The following is a 27,370-nucleotide window of genomic DNA, read 5'->3' on the forward strand; positions in this document are numbered from 1 at the left end:
CGTATTTTATCAGCAAATTTCGAGCGATCTCAGAGAAGACGTTTACGATGTAAAAAGGGGGGTTAGGCAACTTCCAGTATCGGCACATACAAGGGGGTTGATACATTGCCGTCTCTGCGAACTCTCATGATACAAAAAGATTACAGCGCAGGCGCCAAAACCGAGATGGAGGAGCCCCCTCTGAAGGCCCCCTATACAACTTTTTGATTCATTTAGATGAGTCAACTCGAGTTGCGTTAACTAGTTTGTTCGCATGTTGGACAACTTGAATCACCAATCACAGACCAAATTTTTGCTAACTCAATTTTTTGACCAATCTAGTTGACTCAAAAGTTGTATCGTCTGAGAAGGCCTTTGGTTACCACGTCATAGGGCCGGAAATAAGCACAGGACACAAGACATTGTCCAGTATAATTTAAAATGTCCCATAACATTTTAAAAAGTAAGGGGGGTCACTAGACAGTTGACCAATAAATTTTTTCCCAGGTTTTGATAGCTTGACTATGAAGATATGACACTATTTTTTGCGCACTCCAGTGGACAATGTCCTATAATTTTTTCCAGTCAAAGGGGGCGTCCCTGGACACATGTCCCATAAGAATTTTTTCTTATTTCCGGCCCTAGTTATAACTATCTCAAACTTTTAAATCGATTTCACTTGACTTTCCATGCAGATCTTTTACATTCAAAAGAAGCGATTACGGTGCATGCTTGTTAGGGTGGAGAATGAAAGGCCAAGTCCCTTACTCCTAGTTGATTTACTCGTGACAATAATTAATTATCTTCCTCGTAGTCTCTGACTGATGCTGAGTAGGATGGGGGGGCATCTAAGAATCGCCGCCACGCAATATACTGTATATCCAAGCGTGCCCTCAATGTTGCTTTAAGTCTCGACAAGGGAATAGACGGAGTTTTATTAGCGTATATATATTTGGGGGCCAAGTACACATGTACAGTTTGCAATAGCTGAACGGGACGAGTGACGTGTTTACCAAAAGATACCCCCCATCCCTGCCCCTCACTAACGTGAATCTTCTTTACCAGACACACGCGCCACTGTTTAAAGGGCTAGTACAAAAACTGGGCAAATAAATGGTGGAGTTTATACATAATGAAGCCCTATTGGAAGGTAAGTCCCACAATTTCGTTTTAGTACCCTAATATTGTTAATATAATAAGTTACTATTACTGTTGTTTTGCAACTAAACGCTGTTGAAGCGTTACAAACAGAGGGACAGATAAATTATTATCGCAGCTTAAAAATGCAAAGTAAATAGAATAATTTGAAAATGACTATGTAAGAAAATTGTGAAGTATTTTGATGGAATTAAGCAACTCAGCGAGAGTATTTTAATGCAAATTGCGAAACCATTACTTCAAAGAACCCTGATATAAGCAAGAGGTTTATCCTATTAACCTTTTGGTATAATAACTTTAGACTGGGGCGTCGCCCCATCAGCTTGCTCAAGAAACGTTTTAATCATATACGCCTTTCAACATTTTTGGCATGGACGTCGAAGAGTCAAGGGCAGCGAGCCTCTTGCTCTAGTAACTTTAGAAAATAAAATGTGAGAAAACTAAAACGTATTAGGAGATGTGTTTTGTAGGTCCCTCCAATTTATCACTGACTATTTTAAGTCTTGTTGGCCAGGCAACGTGTTAACGCAACATCGAGCCAAAGCTAAACGAGCCTGTACCACGGAAAAAGACCACGAAGAGAGGTTAAGATGCGGGCTCTACTCGAGCAGAAATGAACGAAGCGGGGTGCACTGGGCTACAAAACCCGCCCTTCCGCCTTCATAGGGGTCAAACGAAAAGGAGGAGGGGGCAACACCTCCAGAACATGTTTCGTACTCCGCTATTTCGCTTGGCTGACCACCGCCCGTATACAAGACCGCCGCATACCTATATACCAGTATATATATATATACACCAGTCTAAAAAGCCGTTACGTTTATAGACGACATGGTTGAGACACAAGTCATTTAAAAATGGTCCACGAACTCCTCTCAAAGCTAAGCGAGTTAAATTTTCCCGTTACCACCGTAGGGCTCTCCACGTTGACACCAAAATGCTTTAAAATAGACAAAGAGGCCCTGGCTAGTTTAAAAATGCTACTTTGATTAACCATCTCAGCTATGAATGTCTATGTTAAATGGGTTGTAGGAATGGTGGGGGCATCCCGTGATGGAATGATCTCCTCTACACGCTCGCTATTTCTTACATCTCTCTGGAATTTTCATCCCTGCCTCCTACGAAGCCACCAAATATAGCCTATCGAGGTCACGACCCCGTAATGGCTGCAAAGTGAACGGGGGCCACCCGCTGTATCCTAACGATCAACAAGTTCAAAATCATGCTACTCAAAGAAAAATACCCAAGTGGGTCAAAGTTCATTTAAAATAAAAATCATGTTTAACCCCAAGTATTTTAAATTCAGAAAATTATATTCTAGTCTTTAGGAGGAACTAAGTTCCAATTTTTTCCAAAAAAAATCCCAATTGAAGGAAGAAAGACACTACTTTCCCTGTCTGCACATCTGTAAGTAACGCTTGATGCGTTTCAAAAATTACTTTAAAATATCTCGAGTTAGAAAGCCGTTTCAGAAAGAAGTAATAATTGTAAATCATTTCCACAAATTGTTCAAAGCGCCTTTCGATTGGGAGGAACTGATAAAACTGATTTATATTTTGGTGAAACACTTAATAACGAAGAGGCAAAAACCTCATTACAGGCTAGAATGATCTCGACTGAAACCCAAAGAATGAAGTACTTTTATACTTAAAAAAAGTGTAATTTGTTTTTTTAAATTTCAATCTGGAATATCAAGTATATTCATTCACGTTTCACTACATTTCATGGTCTTTCGCAAAATATAAGCTTGGGATTTAAGAATAAACCAAGGGATAAATTTTAAAGGAGGATTTGATGAGAATGGGTGAGTGAGGAGGGGAGGGGCGAGTTCTAAAAGTCTTATCGTTTCCACTAGGCTAGAGTTGATTTAAGGGGGGCCATTAGGGCCCCATTAAACAATGGGATTAACGGGCCGCGAAACCAGACCCTCATATAGCTCGTCTACGTAAACAAGTACAATAGACTATTTTTGGGCATCTGGAGCCCATTCCGTTAATAGGATTTGCCGTATTAGAACAATGACCATATCCCGCGCGCATATAGTTAACCCGTCCACTCGGGACCCATAGCGAATGTATAGAAGTAAGATACTAAGGGCTCTAGATAACCCAAGGTCTTAAACTGAAATAGAGATGACTGGACAAAGATACTGTCTACGAAAAATTATTAGCGAATCCAAGAAAGAGAGAAAACTTTCCATTAAATCAAGCTAGACTTCGTGTTAATTTTAAAGAGAGGAACGAAAAAGTAAATAACAATCTTCCACCCATATTTTAAAGTATACCCGTTAAAAGTTTGTTCAGAGAGTCGAATTTAAACTAATGAAATTATTTTCCGAACGGAGAAATTTATGCGATAAATTTTAGGCCAAAATTTACATAAACTCAATAACAGACAAGCAAAATTTCGGTATAGCTCGAGACTGATGGTAATTTTCCAAGAAATAACCAAACGTGTTTTAAATAAGGACCCTTAATTGTTTAATCATTCAAGAGTGAGAACAGTTTTGTCGCAACAACTTCATCTACTACGACCAGAAAGAGCAATATTGCTCAGGAGCGAGGTCCTAAAGGGATTTTTCAAACCTTTTTCCTTATGTAGCTAGGATATGATTTGGTTCACGTTATATCATCGAATAAACTAGAGTTAGCGCAAACAAGCGCGAACTACCTCGTTGAAACTCGACTCTGGAGACTGTTCCGCCTTCCACTTTATTAATCATTCCAAAGTGGGTTGAGAATCGCCAAGTAGTCTGTGGAACGTTGGTAGAAAACAGCCGAGAAAACACGAAAAGCTAGGGAGGGCGAGAAAGTAAAGCCTAGCCGAAAGTACTTTTACCATTTTGCCAAAATTTCTATCCAACTAATTCGACGCAATAAAGCAATCTAAGGGGAATGAGAAAAATGGAGTGGATAAAATTGTACGCCACATAAGCCCTCGTCGATTCACGAGCATTATCACATTAAGCTAAGAACGCGGTACGAGAGAGAGTTGAGACTAGACAGTGCGCCTGTGGGATGGCAAGAGTGTACAAAACCTTTCCCTTTATACGCGATGAACCTAATCCCGATGGTAACCTAGCAGAGAAAGCACCGTACGCTTCTAGCTCACGTGTCCTAGTTTCGGACGAAATGACAGCGTTATTCAGTCCTCGCGTGGAGTCAATCAATAGCTCTACAGGGTCAAAGACGAGAGACGCCGTCAAAGCTCGAGTACCCATGCAACTCTGGAAGCCCAACCGTAACCATATATACGTATAATGTGCTTAAAGCTCGTGTAGTTATAACTTGATTACGGCTTTCATATACGTGTGAAATTGGACCGTAACTGCAGACGACTTCTGTCAAAGTTTCCTCGTTTATCCATTCAAGAAATGAAGCACACTTATTTTAATAAGGTTTCATATTTTGGGTTGGTTGGCGTGTGTTATTCGTGTAAAAGGACCATACAAGTTCGTATCCTGGACTGCTATCTATGGACCAAGTTTCCTCCCTGTCATTGGAGTTCCCATCGTCAATTCATCGCTGCTAATCAGTACTACGCGTGCCCGAGACGAAATAATTCCAACTACTGTGGAAGGAAAAGATCAAGCCCTTGAACTTTCGATCCGAGGAACCAAATCGATGGACAGCGTTGACAAAGTACTAGGACAACCGACCTAATCCAGAGTAACACCATCTAAGATTGTTAATGCTGGGATCCTATTGATTTTGGACGTAGACATCTAGATGTAGTCCCTATCTCATACTTTTAACAAAAGGATTACAATGCCGAAAAGGACAATACCAGCCACTCACAATTAGGCCTACATCTATACCGACTTGCTAAGAATTCACTGTTTTACAAGAATTTCAAACCAAGTCTTAGAACGGTACTTATGAATATCTTGCTGGATTGATTTAATTCAACTCATTTTAATTTTAAAAATTAAAAATCGGGATTATAGCAGCCGATAGATAGTTTTCACTAAACGTTTCCGGTCGCCTCACGAGCTAGTAACGTCATATCCAAGTCACTGGTCTCGTTTGGAGGCATCGTGCTTTTAGAATCTCAGAGGTTTCAGATTGGTAAGCCTAGGTCGCACTTAAAACCCACAGTCCGTCTCGGATTTTCCCCATTGGCTATTTGCAATATCCGGTTTGATCGCTTTCCATTTCAAACCGAAATGTAAACTTCTGGCGAAAACCTTGGGAATAAGGTTTGATTCGCTACTGAGAAGATTTTATAACTGAAACTTAATCTCAGTTAAGAATATTTCACCGGTCAAGTGCTCTAGAAAATGTTTTTCGTCTGAACATAATTTTATTGTTGAAATTAATATATTCTCGGAACTATGACTATAAAAATTCAACAAGACGTTTCCTTATAAGTTCCAAAAATAGTTCTCTCTCTTGGCGTAAAGAAGAATAAAAAGATATAGCGTAGTTTGATCTCTTTTCTTTGTATATAGGTCTGAAGGAACACGTCCTAATTGGCTTGGCGCAATTAAAGAAGATGCTCGTCGCCGCTCCCCCCAATCATAAAAAGGAAAAGCTAGCAGAAAGCCTTGGAAGATAAAGAGGAAAGGAAATAAAAAGGAACATTCATTCCTTCTTGGAGGCAGCAGAAGTTTTACACGCGGCCCGCCCCTTAAAATGAAGCACGTTCACCGGAAATCCATTTATGCCATTCTCATTCCAAGAACCGATAAAAAAGATCACCCCCTCTATGTAAAAAAGCAGCGTCTGTAAATGCTATACTATAAAGCCAATCTCGCTTTGAATTGTAAAATACTTTTTTACAACAGTATTGTATTCCCACGCAGTAGTTTGTAATTGCTAACAAACGAATTTTACTTTAGACAGACGATTTGTTTTTCAATACAATAGACAGTGTGAATACAATTGTTGCACGTCATTCGAGAGTGCAATTCGACTGCCGTAGTTCTGTTCGAGTCAGTTCCAAACCCGAAATGGTCTTACAAATTACTGCCAACCCCTTTAGCGCGGTTAAGCATAAGGGGGGCGGGACATTTTTCAAGTCCTTTTAATGGACACCATACCTCTAATGTGACTGAACCATTATTTTACCATACTTGCCAACATAGCGTAGCATAACTTTCATACTCAATTGCATTAAAGTATTATCATTTTATCGTGATTTATTTCGGTTCAAAACTTTAAAATAAAATTACTTAAATAATGTAGCTATTAAAAGAAGAAGGGGTTTTGCAGTAAAGCACGTTATTTTAGATTAAATAGATTTGGGCTTGAAATGGTTTAAGAAAGCTTCTTCGAACGAGTTCTTGCCAAATATCTTTATCGGGAAAATATTCTCCGAGCGAACTCAATCTAAATGTATCGTTGCCTCAATTCGGCCCAAACAATCCGGGCCAAATAGCATCCGCAATTCAGTATATTTCTAAAATAAGGGAAACTCGGCGCAATCTAGAATGCGGATTGCCATGCACCTCTTTCGTCTTTACAACTATATAGCGCAAGCTCCTTGCAATAGGGCAGCTGCATTACAAGTTGGGGCGGCTCGAGATTGGATCCTTTTTCACTTCGTTACCGGAAACTGGCGGCGACAGATAACAATAGCCAACTTGAACTATACAGATATTCCGAAGACAAGGAGAGAACTATAACCGACTCCGTTTCAAACCATATATACAAAACAAGGCTGTAAAAGAGATGGTTTAAGCCTCGTGTTTAAAATAAACCCCGATATAGTTCCCATTTTATAGTAAACACCTTTATCATACAACAATCTCATCTGTATCGAATCCAAAGATGCAGTAGTCTTTAACGGAACCAACGCATTCCCTAAAGCAAAATTCGTTTCGAACCCCAGTCTATTGAATTTATGTGGTAAATTTGCCAGGTAAATTTATGTTCTTAAGTTTAAATTTCGACTAATAATGAAAATCTCATAGAAACTCAAAATATTCTCCGATTTTTTTTAACATTTTCTGGCACGTAAATGAGTAGAATATACCTATCAAGCCGTTAATCTTAACCACGCTGTATATTTCCGGTACCAATGAACGGTTACACTACGGGAACTCTCGAGCTATCTAAAGTTGGGACTATTTATAGATTAAAAACTTATTTTGAAAGGAAAAAAACTGTTTAAAAAAAATGAACATTAACGTTAAGCTAAGGAGCGAAAAGTCTTGGAAGAAAGATTTTCATCTTTGCTCCCTTCTAAGTGAGGAGTTCACGCATGCAGTTCCCCCGACAAAAATATTCTAAATATATAATCCAAAATTCCCTGTATCACTTTTCATTTTCACTTTCTCCTTGAATTTTCCGACGACCATTTCTACAGTAAATGCGTGCCAATTTATTCCCGCCCGCCTTATGCCAAGTTGCTAATTTAAAACCTATCAAAGTTGTCAAAACTGGCGCCCGTACTATGATAAAAATTAACTATCAAGTGTAAATTATTAGTACGTAATTGGACAGTCAGTTTAATAATAATTTGGTTAAGTTTAGTGTTTATTTTAGTGATTCTACCCTCTCGTTTGTCTAAATTCTTATGTCCAGCCCTTAGCAGGTAATCTAGCAACCCGTGTGATCGAGTGAGTTGTGACCTAGCAGACGACACTAGAGACAAACTAAAACTAAAATAGACAAATGTGTATCCACGGGAAGATGCAAATAACTATTTTCTAATGTTTACGTGATAAGTTTAAATCAATCAAACAAATAAATAACAACATATAACAGTAAGGAAAGTCAAGAACTTCACGAGCGGAAGCGAACGAAATTCGATAAATTAATTTCGAACGTGAGACAGCGTGTGAATTAGGCCTAAACTATTTCGGGATTGTGGTAAGTTTGTTTATTTTTTTTCTGCGGAATACGGCGTAACACATTAGTTTGTTTTTTAAATGAGCTGTAATGTTCTAGGGCTATTTAGTTTTATGCATTATATTAAATCGCGTAAAGTACCGCGCTGATGGCGATTTTGTTTTAACTCAAACCATAACTTCAAGATCAGGCACCCTAAGAAAGTGTTACAATTTTCCTTGAAAAATTTAATATATTCGCTTCTAAAAATACTTATATACTCTCGTGTTCTCTTTTTGGCGCTCAAAAGTTTTGACACGGCGAGGATTTTTGTCGGGTAAAAATTTTAATAAGCGTTTATAACAAGTCTTCTTTATTAAAATCTCAGTTCAAACCCGAGACAGACAACCGGTACCCCCCCCCCTTCGTTCACCCCTCATATCCCAGGTTGAAATATTTTACGCTAGATAGGTAACCTTTCAAAGAGAAAGAAATTATAAGGCTTACCTTTAATGAAGTCACGTGATGTTTAACAAGACTGAACAAAGCTTCCGAAGTTCGTTAGTGGAAGCTTGCAATTTAAAATTTTTAAATTGGAAATGTTCAGGCTTTACGCTAATTTTACACCTACGACTTAATTTTCATAACCGATACCTGATTAATTTATTCACGTATTTTAATTTTAATTTTAATTTAAAATATAAAATGAAATAAGAATTGACGCGGAGACGACACGTTTCGCGCCTTTGAACAAAGGCATTATCGTAGACGTTAGTGGGGGGGGAAGTAAAATCTCGTACATGGTCACGTGGTGTGGTCTCGGTTGTGGTAGTGGTAGTGCCAAAGTTCAGACAAAAAAGCTGTCGGGTTTCAACGTGTTCTTTTTTTAAGGATATAAAAAGATTCGTATAAGTGAAGTTTAAAATTATAAAATTGTCTACCATTATTAATGCTTTCGCCTTATTAAATAATATAGAATTATTAGGATTTAAAATTAGGTTTTGGCTGAAAGTGGAGAGTTTTGTGTGTTATTTTTGATATCGTTTTTATGTTCATTAAATCTGAATTTTAAGGCACAGATGACCATTCCATATGTGCAAGGGATTTTATACAGACCATATTTATCTAATCTACTGATCTTATATGTTTTGTGGCTAATTAGGGTTTTAATTTTATTAATTACTGAAGACATTCCCGATTTTTTTGGGGTTTTTTTTTTATTAAGGTAATATATTTAGGGATATAGTTCGTTAAATGTTCACGTTTATTTTACGTCATTCATTAATATTTCAAAACCCTAAGTTACGTATTATGGTTGAAAAGTTTCAGAATGTCCGACCCCTCGGATCTTTAAAACAAAATCCGTAAAAGCGCCAGTTTTGCAAATGCAAAAAAGAAAAAGTTAGCCGAATGGAGCTGAATTTAATTAAAATACACAGATTGCGTTTGAAATATTATTTAGCCTACGGTCAAATATCTTTCATGAATGTTTTTAAATAAGTCATGGAAAATTGGTCTAAACTAAGCAAAATCCGTCCTCTGAAATACCTCTCATATTTCAAACTTTGAATAGACATTTTTGGTGACCTAAATTATGTTACCAAGCCGTTACAAAAATTCGAAGGTAAGTTACTCTCAAGTAGTAAGAAAGATTTTTCCAATCTACGGCCATCTGGGAAAATGGTGGTCAGAAAATACTAATATTTATTTAGTATACTGCAAGTTCAGTAATTTCTATATAGACTGGCTTTTGCGGTTGAATACGCCGCCATATTTTAAAATGGCGTCTATAACAGTATAATAAAAATGTTCTGACGCGGGTATCTTTGTTGCTAAGTCCATTTATAAAACGTATAACATAAGTCAATTAATAAAGAAAAACGAAAGCGTATTTATAATTTATTCCTCTTTTATGAATTACCTGTTCAAATTTTCTGAGGTAGTTTTTGACCTGTCAAAACCAATTTTCCTAAAGCCTAAGTCACAAGTGGTGCATTTTTAGACATATACATACATATAAATACTTCACTTGAATTTATTATAAGCCACTCCTCCTGAAATTTCATTAATTTAGATTATATACGGTCAATTTGAACCTAGGGGGAAAAGTGTGCCCAATCGCTAACATCTAAAAGTAGAAAACGCTGCCGAAAAATGCGTCTCGCTTTCGTTTTCGGCCTCAAAGTTCTAGAAAAGTCGCGATAGTTGGCAAAGTCGCCCGCGGAAAGAACACGGTTTTCATTTTAAACGCGTAACGGCGGAAGGTCCGAAGGCTTCAACAGTAAACAGTGGACGAGGTAGGATGGGAAAGAAACCAGCAATACTATATCTACGCGGGAAATGTCGTCGACGTCCTTGTTAGAATCCGCTGACAAATAAAATCCTTAATCCACTTACGCTCCTTAAGCCCCTGATTGCGCCCATAACCCCCCAGAGGATACCACCCCTGAACCTCCAACTATGTCCAGAAATAGGTTAAACAGAAGATATACAAGCCCAAAACATTCAATTTTTCAGTCAGGGATAGGTTTAATTTTAGAAGTAGGAATGGAGAACAGAGTAATCTGGGCGCGCGTCAAAGTCCCGGACCCCCCTTCCACGGGACGAGGGGGAATGAAAGAAGAGGCGGGTCATTGCGACAGAGGTAAAAAGGAGTTACGTATTTTTCGCCGTACACGTCAGCAACGTCATCAAAACGTAGTTTAAGTGAGCCAATAAGATAATTTAAAATTTTCGTTACGTGTTGGAGGGAGGGGCTTTATACTTGGCTATGAGTCGGACTTTTCTCCATTCCTACTTCTAATATAAAATCTAACCCTGTTTCAGTATAGATCTTACAGTTTTTGCGTCGAATTCATTCTATCAAGTTGATAACTTCATTACGCAAATAAACTTTTGATTAGTTGGGCAACGGTTATAATAAAGGGCTTGAGAAACTTCTTATTTCTCTGCATGTGTTTGCGATGAAAGCAATGTTTTATTGTACATAGCCGTTAGTAATGCCTGGTTTAAGGATACAGTTTTGTATATTGATAACAGTAGTCCAGTTAAACCCGTGAGATTCACTTTGTAGTGGAAGTAATTAGTGATTTGGAGGTTCAACAAGCTTGAAGATTTTCATACTTTTCTTTAGATATATCTTGCTTGGGAGAGGAAGGCCTTTACAATTCTTCGTTGGCGTACATGTCAGTCAGTTGAAACCACTTACATTACTTACAGGGCAAAACAAATGTAAATTGTATAATAAAGGGAGAATTGGCTAATTTTTAATCACATTCCCTTAATTAAATTATTAAACGCTAATGGCCCCGCTGACAAGAAACTCTACGTCATATACTTATCTTGACAAATCACCCAAATTCAGAGTTTACTTAAATTTAAATAAAGCTTATTAGCACGAATTAAGCATATAAGCTTACTAATGGTTTTAAACAATTACTATAAACACAATTGATAAAAACTATCTTTTTTTTTAAGTATTATATTTGCATATACGGTGGCTTTTTCCTGCCATACAAAGTATAGCTTATTTTCGACCCACACTTTTATTATCTCAGGAATTTTCTTATTATTTTTTGAACCTTGACATCTAACAAGGGATCGGTGTTAAATAACCGATAAAACTTGATGGTTAACCGGACCTTGTAGTTGTATATCGGAAATATGTAGATTTTCTCATATTTTACGGAGTAGAGCTTCAAGAGAAATATTAAATATTCTTCCAAAGGTGATTATAAACTCATAAACGGCACGGAGTGACTAGAATACAAGATTTCTTAAATATTGACTCTAATATTCCCGCATACCACCGCGTATACTTTTTAGATAATAAACGGCTGAAGAAAGTGAATATATATATTCGGTCAAAAGAGAAACACCGAGTCGGCCTAATGAATAAATATAATACATAAAGTATTATTGTTATTGGATTTCGTCTACCTCATTTCGATGGAATATGGCAGGAGCGCGCCAACCGTGAAATTACGACCAGTCACGTTATATTTCGTTAGATAAGAATATAGACTGTTATCGTAAATTACATACAAAGCAAAACGCGCGCCCGTGGCACAGTGCTGGAAAAAAGAAATGTTAACAGGCAACTCTAGATGGAGCGGGAAATATCTCTGCCGTTGCAATCCTCCTCTGTACCTCTAGCGCCATCTATGAAAACATTTATTCATTTTCTACCCACCATTTTAAAGATACTATAAAGAAGCTTCGTGAATAAAAAATAAATTGAAATACGTCATAGGTAACATATGACGTCAAGATACAAAGACTCAACATGGAGTGTTTTGCTAGATTACAGCGCCAATTCCAAGATGTGGTAGTTTTTATAATAAAAGAAACTAAGCTTATTTGAACCACGCCTGTACTTAGTCACGTGGGTATAACGTATTTCAAACAAATTCTAACCCACCCACTGATGCATGCCTTAAGGTTTATGTAAAGTTTGCTTCGCCTACTTCATAAATGCACCGGTCTGAAAATCCATTATCTTGAAGGGTAATGGCACCGAGTGATATTTTATACTTAACCCAATACAGAGTCAAACGGCAGCGATGCCGTTTCTCTTTCAACAAATGGAAATGTTGCGAGATAGATTGTACGCACGCTAAAACAAATTGGATCAGCATACTACAATCTATCGCAATTTTAGAAATATAAGGTATTCGAGTCCATTTTTTCCTCAAGGCTAGCTATAACGTGAAAAACGTAAAATATTTCTGGAATTTGAACGTGAAATTCCAATAGGAGGCAACGTAAAATGTAGACGGTTTTAATTATAAAACATTTTTTTAACATTTTGTTACCTTTAATATAATATTTAATTTATTCTAGGCCTACAGTATTTTTGCAAAATTTATGTGGAGAAGTTGTTACACCGGAGTTGAGATATTCTGCGATGTTATTATGGAATTAACCCTTTCTTTCGGGAATTTTGTATAATATTAAAATGGTTATACAAAGACTTGGTTTCCTACTACCGAAGTTCGGGCCTTTTCCCAGTGTTTCGCCAAACATGAAACATGTTTTTTCGTTATTGCTGAAGTCGCGTTTTTGCGTGGAATGTTTTATTTATAAATTAGCCCTTTTTTTCTTCGATTGCGGTGCACTTAATGTCCGTCAGACACCGACTAATAGCCACCCGAATACCCGTACTTGAAAAATTAATATTTTGCCTCAAATGTTTAATATAATAGATTCGGAAGTGTATATATAGGGTTATACTCCTACCCAGACCAGAAAAGATTAAACCAGACTGAATTCAATAGCAGACAACACGAGAAAAAGGTATTAGTCCTAACCAAAATGAAATAAGGATGGGATGGGTATAAGGGTTTCATAGAGAAATTGGAAAGGGAGCCTCGAAAGATTAGGCCGGCCTAACCATATGGTTGTTAGTGCAGTCTGGTGTTGACGTTTGCGGGATGAGTGAGGGTATAGAGAATCAAACGCGTGATGGGGAAGGGTAGATAGCTAATAATAAGGCAGCAGTTCCCGTTACGCTATCACGCGGACACAAAAGTTTCTCAAAAGAAGACTGACTTCCGATATAACTAAAATTATGAAGAGGAAAAGCCAATATTCCTAGAGTACCAATATGGGCAAACCAAAAGAGTGCCAGTTACTTTCTACCATAGTGGCTCAAAGTCGTTGAACGTGTTACACCGCGCGTGTTCACCAACTTCCTACGTAAAAACGGTCGACACGTGGCGTAACGCGTGCATTACACATATTACCCCCTCTTAGGGCACTCCCGAATCACGGGAGAAGCGAGGGACTGTTTCGACCAAAGGTTGCGCTAGGTTCTGCCAATAAAATATGTCTCCCATTGAGGAAAGGCATTCGAGATGTTGATTAAAAAGGTCTAAGTTATTCAAGGAGGGAGATAACCTAGAATGATGTTAACTTCCGTTTCCAAGGATGATTAAACCGGGAAAAGAAAAGTTTCAATGCTTCCGTTTTAGGTTCCTTTTTAAAAGGTGAAGAAAAACTCATTTTCATAGAATGTATATAGAACCTTTAAGTAGGAATTCCATTACCACGTTACGGTGAAAATATACAGTATAATACATTCTTTATGTAAGGTAAATGTATTCGGGGATGTAGCTTACTTAAACTGTCTATTATTCTTTGGGATCTCTTTCCCTGGTTTAAGGAAGCATCTCTTTAAGGACCCGGACGATATAAAACGCCATCCTCCTAGTTTTACGAGTTTTTATCGAACGTTATTCGAGATAGGATGACCTTCCAAAGATCGTCCTATCCAACCTTTATTCCCCATCCATAACGTTTGAATTTGAAAACCGATACTAGCTTTAACTTAACTTTAGCTTTAACTTTAGGCCTAGGCTTATAGCCAATTATAAATTTCCAAAAAACCATTTACCTAGACAGGAAAGTGTAATATTGTTAGAACGCTTTCCTGACCGGACAGTGCGAACATAAACAAATTATGTCATCTTTAATCCAGAGTCTTCTAAGTAAAGCGCATTTATACATCAATAGAATGTGGTATATACGTTTGAAGCGCGAGCCGTTGTATGTTATTTATGCGGAGAACAATAGGGTGCATCGTTAGCGATATCACCTTTTGTAACGCGTTTACCAAATGGTCACGCGCAAAATCCCCCAGTTTAAAATCAATTTAGAGAAGGCTATAGTATTACCAAGGACCTTACAACGGACAATAGCAGAAGGGGATAATAGAAGAGTGTATATATTCTCTTAAACCTTTAGGTATGTAAAGCACGAGTCTTATGAACTTCCCCCTTCAAGTTTGCTTTCCTACTATTCCCATCAATGATAAACTTGCAATGCTAACATCATCGGTATGCAGATCGAGGGTCAGAATTTCAAACATCATCGCACGATTAATTGGGTTCGTTTCTGATGACGAAATGAACCCTTTAAAAGCATCACAAATGAGATTTTTGTCTGTATTCGTGTAATATTCCTCTTCAACCGACTTAAAGGTGAGATCTAACAGGCACAGTGCGTCCTTTCGGACCTTGGGTAACAGGCTTCTGGTAATAGCCATTAAGAGTGTTCGCGATAAAAAGGTCATCTTTGGTAAGGGAGTAAGTGATATCGGAAAATTACAAAGTATCAATAACCGCGAGCGATAAGCCGGACAATCATTAGCGGCCAATACCACGGCCACCCATGTGACATCGATCATAAAGATATCGCTGAATAACGCGAAGATAATACTCCGTTGTTTCTAAATATGTCATCGTACAAATACTACTACAGTAGGCAAAACATCAAGAAGGGATGCGCGCCTCCGAGATGGTAACCCTACCAACCAGTGAGAAGCTGCATGGACAACCTTCTTCCCACGCTGTCCAGGGATTATTTACCACCTCGAATTCGCGCTAAGATTATTTATCATAATGGTCAACTCACCCTCGAGCAGGGTGCTGCCTGTAATGTTAAAAGCGGAGACGTTACACGAAGATAAGACGTAGGAAGCGAGTATCGCGGCGACGGAGAGGTACGCCCAACTCTGGATCTGACGACACCACTCTTTTCGTACCCGATCGTCCATATTCGGAAAATTCCAGTGTCTGGGAGATCACACACGGTTAATTCCAGTGAAAAGCACAAATAATATCGACACTGATACAATGGAGACGCGCATATCTTTATATTAAGCCGTTAAAAATAATAATCCAGTATCGGCAATTATTTCACACTTTACAATTTTATCCTTTACCCAAGTTGTCATATTTAAATCGAAACCCCGTAATCTTCCAGCAAAATTTCACTTCTTTTTTGTTTAGTTTTGTTTATTCAAAGATTCATCACTGTTTTGTAAATAATTTATTTTATTCTCCAAGTATTTTAAAACGTGATTCCCACCAATTCAAGAATAACAACCGTTTTTGAATATTAAGTTTTCATCAGATGGAAAGATTCTACGAGTATCTTCAATCGCGATGACGTCGAATCATTTTGTCACTTTGAAAGAAAAAAAATGTCCAAAACCGATGACACAAATTTCCAATCTGTTCTCCCAAATTAAATTCCTTCACTGGTTCAAGATGGACTAAGAATTCTGGCTTTTCAATCAAGACGCGTAATAAACGTTCACATTTATTTAACTACAACTCCGGATAAGGGTTAGTCAGGGAAAAATCTTTCTCCTAGGCCGAAATGTCGATCCTCCGAAAGAGAAGGCGAGAGAAACGCGATGCCACTCTCCGATGGGAGCGACGGACTTGACTGAGCAGTACCAGCCAGATGTCGTGCTTCCGAACACGAATGAAAACCCTAACTAGCGACCGTGGCCCCTTCTACCCAAGCCACCGCAAACTAAAACCCCCCCTTTGAACTACTGGTAAGGGTCATGGAGGTATGGGGTTTGGATATTGGTATTAGGGAAATAAGATTATATTTTGGCGCATTGTTGCCTCCCCCTGTATGCAAAAGACTACTTAAGGATAATTAAAAAAGATTTAAAACGGAAATGACTGGTAGTGTCAGTTAGATTTAGGTTACTTTGACCATGGAGGACGTAGCCTCTGTCCTCCCAGCATGCTCAGCGTTTCGGTAGGGTCGTACCGTGCGGAACCGTGCAGGCTACCCCCTGTGTCTTACAGAAAGAAGCTAGTTCTCATACAAATACTGTGACGCTACGCGGCAGCACTTAACAATCGTATACCGAAGGGTAGGGGCGTTCCCAAGGTACACTAGGAGACTTTCATCGCCCATCATCATACCGCTCCATTGCACTCTCTCCTTATAGGTTGGGTTAGGTTAAGGACGTTGTATTACGTATTTTCGAGAACTGTTTAAATCTATTAAAACTATCCTCAAAATAAAAGGTAAAGACGTAACAGGCTATCCTTCATTTGAGGCCCAGTATGGTTTACGCCATGCCATATTATCTACGTAATGTAGAAGATAGCAACGCCTATTCATTTTCGGATTCTGCATCGTGTTAGTTAAGGCACCTGCTATGGAATTTCATTAGAGATATAGATGATCACGATGGAACGAATTGAAAAACGATATTTAGCGCCTCTCTCAACACGCGATTGCACCCCTTTAAAGTAATCTTATTTTGGACAGTAAGAAAATCACACCTAACCAGTGAAAATAACCAATACGCTATTAAACTTGACACTGGTGAATGTGATATTATTGGCGTATGAAAAATTCTGTGCTAAAAATATATATCAACTCTATAACTCGACATTTAGGCCTTCGCAATCAGCAGTGACGTGCTCCATTTATATCATAAGTTTATAAGATAAGTATGACTCTTCCAATACTTCGTAATACTAACGACTTACTAAGAGCTAGTTCGAGAACGACAAGCGAGAACTGACTACACTCGGTTAATTTTGCAGTCCATCTTTCTATATAGTCTGTACTAAACCTTAACAGTGCCTCACCAGGCGTCGCTTTACAAGAATCTATGACGTGTAACCTACGTTATTTCATGGAAATCTCTCAGTAACCAGTGACAAACTTAATGGACATATCTTATGAAGTTTTTGTTTATATTAAATATATATAATAAAGTACACCTTTTATCTAGTTTATCGAATAATATTGTCGCAACAATTATGACATATTCCAAAAGCTTACATTTAGAGCAATGTTAAACTTGGAACTCCAAAAATTGGACGCTTGTAGGTCAAGTGAAATATCTCATCCTATTTCCGTTGTGTAAGTCTTCTAAACCGCTCAACGACTACAATTAGGTACAATATGTTAAAAAATTCTAGCCCACCTAAACTGCATGCTTGAAGAAGAAGAAAAAAAAATCCTTAGGAAACTGTTGGATTAAAATACAGTTCCTCGGGGGGCTCCTAAGAAGAAAAATGAATCTTATATAAACTGGAGAGAGATAACAAAGAGTTTCTAATTTAGTCAAAGTTATCTTAACTCGATCTAGGAAGTTCCCCAAGGCTCAAGCAAAAATGAAGAAACATCTTAATTGGAAATTCGCGTTGATTAAGAAAATTGGCATAAAAAATATCGATTGACTGTAGCGCCTCCGGTTGTGTTAGCTATACAGTTTAGCCGACATAATAACCGCTTGGACGCTGCAAATTTGTATATCTGCTATTAAAAAGAGCAAAACTTTAATAACACTATTTTCATTTGGCTAAGCTTAGGTTGTATTAAAAGCTCTCGGTAGATTCATCCTTTTCTAAGGTCAGGGGTCTGGTATTTGACTACCTGGTTTGTGGATACAACGAGGTAGTTTATGTATGACTTCAAACAAAAGTAATTTGATGGACTAGTAACTTTGAAGCCCCATCTAACGCCTTTGTGTCCACATACATATTAACCCTACGTAGTACGTACTGAAAAGGATCTATTTGATCAACGAAGCTGAGAAAACATCTTCCAGACTTTACATAAGTATGGCGAGATTTTGAACTATACGAATGATGCTTATTATCATAAGTTCATAAGATATATGCTCCTCCATAAGTTTGTCACTTGTTACCGAGAGCTTGTCATGATGTGACGTAGGTAAAGTGATGCCTAGTGAGGCGCTGTCAGAGACGTAGTATAGGATGATGGACTGCAAAACCGAGTGTAGTCAATTCTCGCTTGTCGTTCTTGAACTAGCTATCAGTAGCTCTCTAGTAAGGGTCATACTTATGGAACATATCTTATAAACTTATGTTACTATAGATACCCGCATCCAAAAATCAGAAGAGAACGAGAATGGATAGTTGTTATGGAGTATATTTTGGCCGAACTTTCCACTGACCTGAATGTACAACACATTCTACTTTTACTAATGGGGTTTATTTGTAACAAAATAAAAAATTAAATTTATCAAATATTTGCATTAAGAATTAATGCATGATTAGTATCTTCAATTAAGTGATATCAAACGGACAAATAATATTGTAATTTCTTATGTCCGTATAAGAAATGTTTAGTAGTCGTATCTGAAATTGTCTGAAGCATTTTTTCTCCTGTAAATCGTGTAGCAGGTATATAAGCTTGGTGAATCATCGGTTTGCTAATTAGCGGACTCGCATTGTCTAGTTCGCGGGACTTCCCGATTGACGATTAAACAATTTCTGTTTTCTTAGTACTCTCTCGCTCTCTCAGTCTCTCTCTCTTCCTCCGGACGGATTTCCTTGGGCTACATGTAAGCCATTGTGAATGCTCCCAAGGCGTCATGTTGCTTGGCTTAATTACTAGCTAATGTTATTAAGAGTTTCCCAATCAGGGCTATGGAGCGTCTATACGTTTCGGCTAATTAGTTCCGAAGAATCAGATCCACCAAACTTTCGCGCGTTCTTTGGAATTTCCCCGAAGACAACTTTCTTCTTCTATACCATACCAACTGCGCAGAAGGTTGCGTGTACAAAAGAGTAACTAAATTGAAATTACCACAAGATTTCAACACGAAAAAATTAGTGACTAAAATTCGTGCGATTAACTAACTACTACAATGATATGTAAGTACTCTTGTATTCTGAATGCCAGCGTTTTTTACGACAGAATATTATATCAAACCAAGCTCCTGAAATACTATAAACCACTCAAATTGCAATTTCAGAGTGTTAATTTTGGAAAACAATTTATTTAAAAATTACAACTAACATTTAAAACAAAATGAAGAATTTTAACGCGTTTAAAAAAAGGGGACGGTACAAATAAAATTTAAAATTGAACTAAACGTTAATTGACAAAAATTTTAATTTTAGGCGTGAAATTGAACGAAACATTTAAAAGTAAAAACTAATATTTAAAAGAAAATGAAGAATTTTTTAACGTGTTTTAAAAAAGGGGACGAAACATATAAAATTTAAAAACGAACAAAAAAAAATTATAAAAATTAAAACTTCAGGCGTATGATGCCTTTAATTCTCTGACAGTCATACGCGAGAATTTTATGGTCTCGGAAGCCAATTCCGGCGGCATGGTTAATTTTATGGCCGCTAAGACGTCATCGCTAGTCATAGTTTTTCCTCCAACTTTGGTTCGAAGTTGACCAGCTTCCGAGGCGATTTTTCCCAACATGTCCTCGAAGAAATCTTCCATCACATTCGAGGCTAACAAAATAAATGTGTTAATGAACGTCTCCTTTTCTTAATACCAAATATACTTACCAGTCATGTTTAGTACAATTTCCGGTTCTAATGTCTTTAAAAGTTGTTTAAGGTATCTTTTAAACCCGTACTTGGAGGTTTTCTTTGGTTTTTTCAGTTCCTTTCGAGGACCACTTTGGGGTTTATTTTGAATTTTTGATCGCGGTGCCATGATAGTCGAATTACTAGATTATTAAACTTATGATTCTTCATTTCGGGTTTAACAGGCTTTTATATCTTGGAAAATATGTAGAAATATGCTTAGCAGGTATAAAATATCATATATTAGTATTTTTAAATAAGGTAAATTAATTAAAAAATTGTGTTAAAAATTTATTAGGCCTTAATATGAATTTGTGAGATGTTCGATTCATTTTTTATCCAAATTTCTAGGTTCTAAAAGCGATCTGTATATTTTTATAGTAACTGCTTCCCGAGCCCGCCAAAATTTTAAATATTTTGATTAGACGTTTTAGCAGACGACACTAGTTTCGCTTCGAAATATTGAAGGGGATAAGGCACCATGACACGTGCCCACCCGCACCAGACACTCCAAAGAATAAAAAAAAAACCCCCCAATAATTCGTCTGCTTTCAAACCTGCGGTTAACTTAGGAAAAAGGATGATTTTTTCCAGCGAATCTGTTTATTTTGATATCGTTTTAGAAATTGTTTATCTTTGTTAACTAGTCTTCTATATGAATTTAACAAATTAATTAGAAACATTAGAGGTGGTATGACTTCCGTAACCGAGGGAGAAATCAAGACATTACAGGTAAACCACATATTTTATATATGAGTATTTGATTGCCTTAGGAATTAATTCTTATAATTAATGGTTTTGACTACAAGTCTGATGAAATTGAAGCGCTTTCAGCCATTTATGGTAATGATTGGAAGAGGGAAAATGAAAATGGCAATATCTATAGTATCATGGTGTTTGGAGAAGATCCAGCCAGATATGTCAACTTGAGTGTAAGGGAATTGACCATATTTATAGGCCTACTTTACACCATAAAAAATATATGGTTCAAAACTCTTTGCCATATGGAGCATTCAGATGGCATATTTACAAACTTTTAAATTACAATTTAAGGATAGAATAAGGAAGAGACATTGCCCTATGACCTCTCAAATATTATTTTTTCTATTAGATTACCTTTAGTCCAGGATACCCTCTAATTGAGCCACCATTATATCAAATAAGGTAGTTTTCTCAAAAGAAATCTATTAATTTCTGATTATAAGACCCATTACCATCAAAATATTTTTTGACAGTGCTCCATGGCTAAAAAGAAATGAAAAATCATTGCTTTGTGCTTCTTTAGATTTCATTTATAGGTATGAATGCAAGTTTATAGACTATTATCAGAAATATATAAATTTTAAACATGAATCCACATATATGGTGTTTTAAAGCAAATATGGGCCAAGGTTTAGTTCAAAAAAATGCCACTAGATGCTCCCATAATCGGTGGGAGGAGCTTAGAAAAGGCTAGTTTTAGCTCCACCCTTAAGGATGAGTTCTGATTGGTTTGACAAGGTGAAATAGGGACTTGGCAGTACTACGTCATGCAACGTCAGGCTACCTTCCACTAGTGCTAAAAAACATACCAGGAGGAGGGGCTTATGTAGCTTTCATTCTGTTAAAAAAACATACCATAATGGCGTTGGGGGCGGAGTTAAGCCCGAATTTCCAAGTCCCTATTGGTGTGTAGAAGATTAGCCACTATTTGCTTTAAAACTATAGAGAGAACTTTTCCCAACCTAGAAACACATTTACATAAAATTATTTCAGTGATCATGTTGGCGAAAGTGTAATTTTTATGTGGATTGATAAAATAAAAGAATTTCTTAACACAAATCAACACCAAAATGAATTAGAAAAAGAACCAACTGTAGATGAAATGACTCATGATCTCTTGAAATTAGGTAAAAAAAACTAAGATAGTTTGTGAGTTTGTAGGCCTAAGTTTTTAAATAGATATGCCTATTTTAATAGAATTGGAATATCAACCTTCAAATACAAGCAGTGAAAGTGACGTAATTCCTATTTTTCATGGTCAGCCAATCACTGATAGAAAAAGTACTTTTCAGGCTCATGTTGCCATTGTAGTTTCTGTTGATCAGGTAAATATGACTTGGATGTTAAGGAAGAATGAATTGGTCTGACAACCATGGTTTTAAATTGATTTATATTGTTATTAAAACATTAATAAAACCTTTCCTAAACTATTTAACCTATTTTATCTCAAAATAGGTTAAAGAAGTTACAAGGAGATTATTAGAAAATCGAAAAATTGCTTCTGCAACACATAATATATCTGCATATAGGTTGGTGTTGAGATGTTGTTTGCAGTGGTGTGCGAGTCCCGTTTTTTCGGTTTCGAGCCGAGTCCGAGTATCGAAACTAATTTCTTATCGAGTATCGAGCCGAGTCTCAAAAATACTTTCGAGTATCGAGTATTTAGATAGGTCAAATTTTGGTTCTTTCGAGTAATTATCGAGTCTCAAATATTGACTTGTCGAGTAGCAATTTTGTAAATTTCTTGAAAATAACGAAGATTTTCAATTATCTAATATCTAACTAGTTCAAAAAGATTGTTAGTGATCAATTAAACTTTGAACAGGTGATTTTCAAAATAAATGATCATGAACTCATCGTCTGCTGTAGTTGTAAGCCTCGGACTCGAGTATTTGTCGAGTATTTAAGATGTTAAAAAGCTACTCGAATCTGTCTCGAGTATCTCAATGTGTTGTTATCGAGTATCGAGTCGAGTACTCGAACTTAATGAGTACTCGCACACCCCTGGTTGTTTGTTGAAAAGGGTCCTAACTTTGAAGGGATTAAGTTTAAAGTGAAATATTAATTATAACAAATTTATTAGAATTTATATTGAATCAAGAAAAGCTTTTTCGCAAGATTGTGATGATGATGGAGAAACTCACGCGGTACACAATTAATTTTTATAATTAGTTCATGTCTAATCATTCATAAACTGTTTATAATATTTCAGGGCTCTAGACTTCTACATCTACTTCAGGTTTTTTATTTTATTTTAATGAAGGGATCTAAACCTCCGCTCCGAGATTATACTCTTTAGTTATACAATATACTTCAAATTGTGTATTGAAATGTTTTCTAGATTTTAGAAGCTCAAAATGTACTTGTAGTTGTTTCAAGATGGTTTGGTGGTATACAGTTAGGTCCTGATAGATTTAAACATATAAACAATGTTGCCAGAGATATTTTGAAGGAACACAACCTAATTCCGGAACAGGTATCTTTATTCATTCACATTATAACATCAGGGTTCATACAAACCTGGAAAACAGGGAAAACCTGGAATAATCAGGGAAATAAATAGTTGACAAAAACCTCAGGGAAATTTATAATTTTTAGTTAAATTCAGGGAAAACAGGGAAATTTGCGTCAAACAGGGGCCGAGTAATTAAGCAAAATGTTCATAAACATGCCATCCGTAGGATTAACATTACACTATACATTGGAGGCTCATAACTCTGGTTAAATTAGAGATACGGGGATGTCCTTTGAGTATGTTATAGTCCAATTTGTCCCCCATCCAACCATACTAAAAACGTAGGGCTACGACAAACAGGAGCCGAGTAATTAAGCAAAATGTTCATAAACATAGCGCCCTCCGTAGGATTAACATCTCACTATACATTGGAGGCTCATAACTCTGGTTATATTAGAGATACGGGGATGTCCTTTGAGTATGTTATAGTCCAATTTGCCCCCCATCCAACCATACTAAAAACGTAGGGCTACGACAAACAGGGGCCGAGTAATTAAGCAAAATGTTCATAAACATAGCGCCCTCCGTAGGATTAACATCTCACTATACATTGGAGGCTCGTTACTCTGTTTCTACTAGAGATAGGGGGATGTCCTTTGAGTATGTTATAGTCCAATTTGCCCCCCATCCAACCATACTAAAAACGTAGGGCTACGACAAACAGGGGCCGAGTAATTAAGCAAAATGTTCATAAACATCCCCTCCGTAGGATTAACATTACACTATACATTGGAGGCTCATAACTCTGGTTCTATTAGAGATACGGGGATGTCCTTTGAGTATGTAATAGTCATATTTGCCCCCTCCTCCTTCGTTAACATTTGCTCCATAGGATACTCCATATACGGGAAAAACCTGGAAGATTCAGGGAAGTATATGGGGGAAAAACCTCCCATAAATCTCAGGGAAATTTGTTTTCCAAAAATTGTATGAACCCTCACCCTGTGTAACATGTTTCTTTTAAGGTATAGCGTATAGAAACATGGTCTAATCTTTTCCTTCGAAGTTAATGTGGTTTAGGAACCTTGATAGTGTATTTAATTTTAATTCCACCTTTAGAAAGAAGACACATCGAAAAACAAAAAGAAGAAAGGAAAGTGACATTTATTTTGGTCTAAAGACGTGATTTAATGCTTTGTTTATAGAAATAATATGACTTTTGAATTGATAAACTAAAGTACAAAAATAATAACAACAGAAAAACAACATATTTTTATAAAGGAACAATTAATTTGTTTTTTTGAAACTAAATTATTTCAGGCTTTACAATATTTATTATGAAAAAAAGAAAAGCCAAATATAATTAATTAATTATTATGCTGGGTTAGGTACGAATAATAAAGAATATACTGTATATTCTATTTAGTTTGAGAGGGATAAAGCCTTTGGTAAGGTACTTCCGCATCGACCTTCAAAATAAAATCTGAAAAAAAAAATTATCAAAGTTATTTTAATTAAATTAAATTTATCTTCCCCCCAAATGGAACTAAACTTAATTATGTAATAAAATCTATTACCCAAAGTGATCTGTTCCCGCGGTATTCTCTAAATTAAATTCTGCAACTGGAACACCTCTATTAGCAACTTCAGGAGCGAACATCGCTGCCGGGTAAACGACAGATGAAGTTCCGATCTATTTTAAATAAAAGTGTTGTGTGTTGTTAAGTTTTATTATGCCAAACACGCACTAAGTTTTAATTAGCGGTCTTATTCCTGATCAGCGCCATCTACCCATAGCGGTGACTTTGAGAACTACTGTAAGCGGCAAGCCAATCAGATGTCGCTAAAATCTGGTGACGTCATTTTTGGTAAGACCCGAGAGTGCCAGTCAGTGACGTCACCAGATTTTAGCGACATCTGATTGGCTTGCCGCTTACAGTAGTTCTCAAAGTCGCCGCTATGGGTAGGTGGCGCTGATCAGGAATAAGACCGCTAATTGCAACCAACCACAAGGCATAAATCGCAATCTTTCAGTTCTTTCTGGGCAGATTGCAAGATATCAGGATCTAAAGATTCTCCAAACCAAACAACATGTGGCCTCAACAATCCTGTACATTTTTTGCATCTACACGAAATTTTATTTTCAATTCTTCTGTGTTTCCCGTGTTCTTTTGATTATTATTATTATTACCTGGGAAGTTCACCCTCTGGAATTCTTGCATCTGCAACATCTGGATCCGGTTCCCTTTGAATTAAACAATAATTTTAAACAGATACACTTTTAAAGGGAGGGTGAAGTAGAAAATCAAGTGAATTTTTAACGATTCTTCTACTAATTATAAGACCCGTCTGCATAGTGAAACATTCAGGAAATACCAATTCCGAATGATTTTAAAATTCAAATTAGGTTCAGATTTTGAGGATAATTTTAAACAAGCCCCTCCGACCAATCGCGTAACGCCCTGCCTTTTTAGCAACAAAATTCTCGTGGCACGCATGCTCCATGTCTCGCGCCACGATTGTCACGTCGCGGGCGAATTTTATCAAATCTCGTGATAAATTTCATTCAACACGGAACGTGCCACGAGAATTTTGTTACTAAAAAGGCAAGGCGTTACGCGATTGGTCGGAGGGGCTTATTTAAAATTATCCTTAAAATCTGAACCTAATTTGAATTTTAAAATCATTCGGAAGTATTTCCTGAATGTTTCACTATGCGCAGACTGGTCTTATAATTAGTAGAAGAATCGATAAAAAAAAATCACTTGATTTTCTACTTCACCCTCCCTTTAAAGAGTTGAGTTACAAAACATGGTAAATGGTTATAAAGGACACCATGTCCCTTAAACATACATACCCTTTTCCTGCTAAAGCTGGACATATAGGACTATCTCTGTTTTCAGCAATATCTCCACACTTAACACATCTAGTCTTAAAAAGTGTACCTAAGGAAAATTTGATTCCAATTGAAGCTAAGATTGAAAAGTGTAAGGTCTCTAAGGTGTTACCATGAAGTTCAAGGATATTTTTGGTTCCAGCTGCACAGTGAAGTTCATCAATGTTCTGTGTGATAACCACTAGTCGTCGCCCTTCTTGAGCTAATTGTTTCTCTGCCTCAGCCAAAATCATATGGGCCTTTATGTTTTTAACATTAATGTAAAAAGTTTCAGCAATGTTTCATAAACTTTTCTAATGTACTTGTGATGATACATACAGGGTTTGGCCTCTTGCTTAGCACCAAATCTCGTCTATAAGAGTAAAATTCCCAGACTAATGAAGGATTTGAGAGGAATGCTTGAGGAGTTGCTAAATTTTGTGCCTGGTACCGTCTCCATAAACCACCTTCCCCTCTAAATGTAGGAACGCCACTTTCAGCACTAATTCCTGCACCTGTTAAGGCGACTATATGCTTTGCTCTCTGAAAATGTTTTACAATTATTAATTAAAAATAATTTACTGCAAATTTTGGCGCCCCTAACATGTTGGCTAATCTGCAATACACCAATTTTACCATTGCTAAAGACAGGGACCAATCAGAACACGTTACCATTGAGGGCGGGGCTAAAACTGACCTTTGCTACGCTTAGCGGGCCAGTTAACTCCTCCCCTCGACTATAGGAGCATCTACTGGCATTTAAACTAACTAAACCACAGCCCAGACGCGTTTTAATATAATAAAACATTTTAGGAACTTAGGGGGGGGGACACTGTCATCTAGAATACCCCCCATTTCTTATGATATATTTTAGTTTATAATTACTTGAAAAGCCTCTCTAAATGCAGCAAAATCAGAGCTTGGACGTTTGGCTGTTTTGACCACTGGTGCCATGATTCTACCCAAAGAAGAGCTCCAAAGGGTACGAAGAGCCATACGAGGTGTTTTCTAGAAATTTTTAGATGTCCTTATAAGGCTTAGTCGCAATTAACGGTAATAAAGGTTATAAATAATAAAGATTTTAATCTTACATTTTGATTTGATAAAGATCGTTTCTAACAGCTTGCCTTCAAATCAAAAAACTTTCAGTTCAATCGCAGTTTCCGTAAATATCGAGTTTTCTATAGCTCTATCCTAGATGGCGGCTTAGCTCTGTTTCAGTTTACAGAAAACCAATTTCCCGCGTAAT

At 37.0% G+C, this 27,370-nt stretch overlaps 4 protein-coding genes across 6 annotated transcripts in view; 1 reads left to right on the forward strand and 3 right to left on the reverse strand.

Moving 5' to 3' along the window:
* The window catches only part of LOC149654304 (neurotrimin-like), a 167,350-nt gene extending 151,196 nt beyond the window's left edge, over positions 1-16,154 (reverse strand). For 2 of the 3 annotated variants that reach the window (XM_089845750.1, XM_089845749.1), the window contains exon 1: positions 15,321-16,154. In XM_089845750.1, the coding sequence (XP_089701876.1) occupies positions 15,321-15,462 (142 nt within the window). In that variant the 5' untranslated portion in view covers positions 15,463-16,154. The remainder of the gene's footprint in view (positions 1-15,320) is intronic. The other variant, XM_089845751.1, reaches the window with a different exon arrangement.
* Positions 16,155-19,611: 3,457 nt separating this feature from the next.
* Positions 19,612-20,528, reverse strand: LOC149654305 (histone H2B type 1-A-like). Its single transcript, XM_089845754.1, has 2 exons — positions 20,009-20,528; positions 19,612-19,951 (listed from the first exon to the last, which is right to left on the reverse strand). The coding sequence occupies exons 1-2, from the start codon at positions 20,157-20,159 to the stop codon at positions 19,743-19,745; spliced, it is 360 nt and encodes a 119-aa protein (XP_089701880.1). The 5' UTR covers positions 20,160-20,528; the 3' UTR covers positions 19,612-19,742.
* Positions 20,529-20,560: 32 nt separating this feature from the next.
* On the forward strand, positions 20,561-24,828 carry LOC149654306 (protein IMPACT-like). The gene is made up of 11 exons (XM_089845752.1): positions 20,561-20,761; positions 20,839-20,961; positions 21,141-21,193; positions 21,265-21,327; positions 21,785-21,918; positions 21,989-22,116; positions 22,247-22,320; positions 22,875-22,938; positions 23,004-23,030; positions 23,133-23,267; positions 24,366-24,828. The coding sequence occupies exons 1-11, from the start codon at positions 20,723-20,725 to the stop codon at positions 24,405-24,407; spliced, it is 882 nt and encodes a 293-aa protein (XP_089701878.1). The 5' UTR covers positions 20,561-20,722; the 3' UTR covers positions 24,408-24,828.
* Positions 24,385-27,338, reverse strand: LOC149654307 (NAD-dependent protein deacylase sirtuin-5, mitochondrial-like). Its single transcript, XM_089845753.1, has 9 exons — positions 27,213-27,338; positions 27,007-27,129; positions 26,461-26,664; positions 26,255-26,381; positions 26,104-26,191; positions 25,438-25,491; positions 25,254-25,371; positions 24,824-24,939; positions 24,385-24,729 (listed from the first exon to the last, which is right to left on the reverse strand). The coding sequence occupies exons 2-9, from the start codon at positions 27,115-27,117 to the stop codon at positions 24,669-24,671; spliced, it is 879 nt and encodes a 292-aa protein (XP_089701879.1). The 5' UTR covers positions 27,118-27,129; positions 27,213-27,338; the 3' UTR covers positions 24,385-24,668.
* Between the last annotated feature and the right edge of the window lie 32 nt (positions 27,339-27,370).

Source organism: Phalangium opilio, unplaced genomic scaffold (genome assembly GCF_054372755.1).
Source record: "Phalangium opilio isolate 3A_F unplaced genomic scaffold, DU_Popi_V2 ptg000079l_1, whole genome shotgun sequence".
In the NCBI taxonomy this organism is placed as follows: domain Eukaryota; kingdom Metazoa; phylum Arthropoda; class Arachnida; order Opiliones; family Phalangiidae; genus Phalangium; species Phalangium opilio.

Bases quoted from the DNA above. Each gene is read 5' to 3' on its own strand.
- LOC149654305 (XM_089845754.1), bottom strand. From the start codon at position 20,159: ATGGCACCGCGATCAAAAATTCAAAATAAACCCCAAAGTGGTCCTCGA. The intron at 19,952-20,008 runs GTAAGTATATTT...TTATTTTGTTAG, and splicing joins AATTGTACTAAACATGACTG to CCTCGAATGTGATGGAAGAT.
- LOC149654306 (XM_089845752.1), top strand. From the start codon at position 20,723: ATGACTTCCGTAACCGAGGGAGAAATCAAGACATTACAG. The intron at 22,321-22,874 runs GTTGGTGTTGAG...CAAATTTATTAG, and splicing joins CATAATATATCTGCATATAG to AATTTATATTGAATCAAGAA. The intron at 23,031-23,132 runs GTTTTTTATTTT...AATGTTTTCTAG, and splicing joins GACTTCTACATCTACTTCAG to ATTTTAGAAGCTCAAAATGT.
- LOC149654307 (XM_089845753.1), bottom strand. From the start codon at position 27,117: ATGGCTCTTCGTACCCTTTGGAGCTCTTCTTTGGGTAGAATCATGGCA. The intron at 25,492-26,103 runs GTATGTATGTTT...TTTAATTCAAAG, and splicing joins CCAGCTTTAGCAGGAAAAGG to GGAACCGGATCCAGATGTTG. The intron at 24,730-24,823 runs GTAATAGATTTT...TTTTTTTTTCAG, and splicing joins GCGGGAACAGATCACTTTGG to ATTTTATTTTGAAGGTCGAT.